This window comes from Nannospalax galili, unplaced genomic scaffold (genome assembly GCF_000622305.1).
Source record: "Nannospalax galili isolate Female #2095 unplaced genomic scaffold, S.galili_v1.0 scaffold1735, whole genome shotgun sequence".
Taxonomy (NCBI): domain Eukaryota; kingdom Metazoa; phylum Chordata; class Mammalia; order Rodentia; family Spalacidae; genus Nannospalax; species Nannospalax galili.
Window position 1 is genome coordinate 620,546 of NW_008336857.1, and position 3,959 is coordinate 624,504.

The 3,959-nt window shown below is 36.6% G+C and overlaps 1 protein-coding gene across 4 annotated transcripts in view; it reads left to right on the forward strand.

The window, feature by feature from the left end:
* Positions 1–3,959, forward strand: part of Atl2 (atlastin GTPase 2) — a 50,525-nt gene that overhangs the window by 30,908 nt on the left and 15,658 nt on the right. For all 4 annotated transcript variants that reach the window (XM_008831529.2, XM_029562743.1, XM_029562744.1 and 1 more), the window contains 2 exons: positions 737–871; positions 1,377–1,481. In XM_008831529.2, the coding sequence (XP_008829751.1) occupies positions 737–871; positions 1,377–1,481 (240 nt within the window). The remainder of the gene's footprint in view (positions 1–736; positions 872–1,376; positions 1,482–3,959) is intronic.

Sequence of the window (3,959 nt, forward strand, 5' to 3'; positions counted from 1 at the left end):
CACCTCAACAGTTAGATGGTTGTGTTAAATTATAAACAAGTCTTAGTTATTTTTAAAGTTTGATTTTTTTTTTTTTTAAAGATAGTTACAGCAGTGTGTGAAATGTTTTAGTATATATTATTCTAAGAGAGGGATACTGTTTTGACAGTCCTTCTGTCTGGAGCTTACTTTTACTGTTTTCTATAAGAAGGTATTAAAATATCTTCTGTATTTTAAGATTTTTAAACATAGAAAAGCTTTCCAAAAGGGGCTAAAGTGGGTGTGACGTGATCCCACTTATCTAGGAGTCTGCAGTGTGTGAAATGTTTTAGTATATATTATTCTAAGAGAGGGATACTGTTTTGACAGTCCTTCTGTCTGGAGCTTACTTTTACTGTTTTCTATAAGAAGGTATTAAAATATCTTCTGTATTTTAAGATTTTTAAACATAGAAAAGCTTTCCAAAAGGGGCTAAAGTGGGTGTGACGTGATCCCACTTATCTAGGAGTCTAGAGTAAGTAGAAGTTTGAATTGGTTTGAGAAAGCCCAGATTTGAAGGTGTCCAGATCTCTGTAGAACTGCATACACAACTTGGGACTGCTGTGGCAACTACTTGCATGATGTAATACGGTGGATTTTAACTCTTTAGACTTAGCTTTCTCATCTGCAAAGTATGGAATGGGTAACTTAAAGAAAAAGATTCTACAGTCCTTAATTTTGGTGTGTTTTATTTTACATTTATCCTTGCCCTTAACAGGATTCTCAGAGTTGGATTGGTGGAAACAATGAGCCATTGACTGGCTTTACATGGCGAGGTGGTTGTGAAAGAGAAACAACAGGCATTCAAGTTTGGAATGAAGTATTTGTGATTGACAGACCCGATGGAACAAAAGTAAAGTTCTATTTATACTTTGTTATTTTCTCCTGTATTCTTTCTTGAGCCATTTTCTCGTATTAAAAATTGAAACAACAGGGGCTGGAGAAATGGCTCAGTGGTTAAGAGCACTGACTGCTCTTGCAGAGGACCCGGGTTCGATTCCCAGCACCCACACGGCGGCTACGAACCATCCTTAATTCCAGTTCCAGGGGAATCCGAAGCCCTCTTCTGACCTCCGTGGCATTGCATGACACGGGTGCACTCACATACATGCAGGCAATACACTCATACACATAAAATAAAAATAATAAATAAAATATTTTAAAAAAAGAATTGTTATAAAAATTGAAACAACATAGACCTATTAATGTCTAGTAACTTTAATGATCAATAACTTATGATTTATAGCATATGAATACTTTTCTTGATGTAATTACTATTTTGAAGTTTATCACTTAATGTATGACTTTTGTAGTCAGTTTTTAGTAACTCCTACTATTTTAAACTTGTAAATTCCTAGGTGGCTGTGCTGCTGATGGATACCCAGGGTGCCTTTGATAGCCAGTCAACGATTAAAGACTGTGCAACAGTGTTTGCTCTGAGCACTATGACTAGCTCTGTCCAGGTGAGAGAGTAAATGGTGTGGTCAGTTTGTTCAGTCACTATCTTTGGGCCCCTCTGCAAAATGCTTTTGATTGACAAAAATGAAGTAAAAAAGAGAGCTACATATGTTTCTTATTATTGTTTTACTTTCCATGCTTGCTTGCCTGGATCATAATGTGAAATTTTGTACCTTGAATAGATATAAAGGAGAAAGTAAACCAGTAGCTAATCCCTTTGACTTTTTTTTCTTTTTCATCATAGAACTAATGCTTTGATTCATTGAGACTCGTTCTTCCTGTAACCCCAGCTAACCTGAAATTCACTATGTAGACCAGGCTGGCCTCCATCTCACAGAGATCTCCCTTCCTTTGCCTCCCTGATCGCTGGGAGTAAAAGCATGTGCCGCTATGCCTGACTCCTTTTTATTTTATTTTAAAGGAAAAGTTACAGCATGTTATCTATAATTAAAAATCAGTCATAAGGCTGCTGAACCAAAAAACCAAATAATTAAATGTAGCAGTCTAAGTTTTATCAAATTCAGTTTTTCAAGCCAGGTTATCTCTATATAATTTAGGGTGATGAGTTAAATATCATTTTGTATTCCTTTTTCTTTTCTGAGATCATTTGTGGTTGATACCTCTATGGCTGAAAAATTAGTTATTGAAGTATGGCATATTAAGAAATACATTTGAATATTCTCCCAAGATAGCCTTTTTTTTTTTGTCTTTTTGAGACATGGTTTCCATGTAGCCCCAGCTGTCCTGGAACTCACTATGTAGACCAGGCTGGCCTTGAACTCACAGAGATCTGCCTGCCTCTGCCTCCCAAGTGCTGGGACTATAGGTGTGTACCACCACACCTTGCTAAGTTAGTCCTTTTTAATGGTAGTTCTTAGTCACCATTATCACAGTGTCCTGAAAATTTTGTGGTGGGTTCTAGTACTGAAACATATAGGCAGTCTCTGTTAGTTCCATTTCCTTTTTTCCTTAATTTGAAGTACCTACATGTCAGAGTGGGAAGAAGACTAGATATTACTACAAGCCCAAAGAGTTCTTTTCAACCTTGTGTATTATAAGCCAAGGGATGTCTATCACTATATACTACATGATACCTCTTCCCATTTGTATTTTGTATTTTAGCTTCTCAAGTTAGCTGATGCTTAATTGTAAAGAGGGAACTCTACCCTAAACCTTGGTGGTTGGTATTCTCTTATTTACTCAGCTTTTTGATAGTAGCTGATTTGGCTCTAGACAATGACTTAAAGCCACTCAGTCACCTTGCTGTCTGTAAATTGAGGATTTTGCTCATCTTGTCTGTTATGTGTAGTGAGAGAAAAGAGCTAAATGACATAATGCATATGAAAGTGCTTTGTGGAGCTGGAGAGATGATAGCTCAGCAGTTAAGAACACTGACTGTTTTTGCAGAAGACTGGGGTTTGAATCCCAGCACCTACGTGGCAGCTAACAACTGTTCATGACTCCATTTTCAGGGATCCAGCAGCCTCTTTTATCCTCTGAGGGCATTGCACAAGATGGGCACACTTACATACATGCAGGCAATACATGCATACACATAAAATAAAAATAATAAAAAATATTTTTTTAAAAAAGAAAGTGCTTTGTGAACTCTGAATAACCAAGAAGATAGTCATTATTTTTTAAATTTATTTTTAAATTTTATGTATATGAGCCTGCATGTGTGTAAGTGCACTCATGTCTTGCACTGCCTGTGGAGGTCAGAAGAGGACATCGAATTCCCCTGGAACTGGAGTTACAGATGGTTATTAGCCACCATGTGGGTATGGGGATTTGAACCCAGGTCCTCTGCAAGAACAACCAGTGCTCTTAACTGCTGAGCCATCTTCCCAATAATCATCATTTTTTTTAAGGGAGAAGGAGGCAGTACTGGGAATTGAATCTAGAGTGCCATGCATGTGAGGTGAACAGTCTTCCTCTGAGCTATACCCCAGTCATTTTTTCTTTCTTACCTTTGAAAGTAGTTTTCTTCTTAATTAAGATGTGACTGCCAGTCATGGTGGTGCATTCTGCAATTTCAGCACTTGGGAAGCTGAAGTAGGATGAGCTACATTGTGAGATCTAGTTGGAGGCCAATCTGGGCTACATAGCAAGAGATGAGAGAAAGAAGAAAAAAGAAAGAAAGAAATCTGGCTGATAAACTAATGACAAAATGATTTTGTCACTTAATTTTTCAACAGATAACAAGGGCCCTTCTCTCTTTGGTTTTGCAACCTAGCCCTGACAGAAAAAATCTATTTTCTAGAAGTTTAAGCCCATATGGAAAGAATAAAGTCATATTATTGGTTAATTAGGTTTTAGATTTCCTGTTGGGAATTAGTGACTGAGAGTATCCTTTTGATATTTATATTCTTTCTCTTGGGTGTGCTTTCCTTTTTTTTTTTTTTTTTTTTTTTTTTTTTAAGAAAAAAAAAAAAAAAAAAAAAAGAGGACGATAAATCTTTCACTGTGATATATCAAAATAA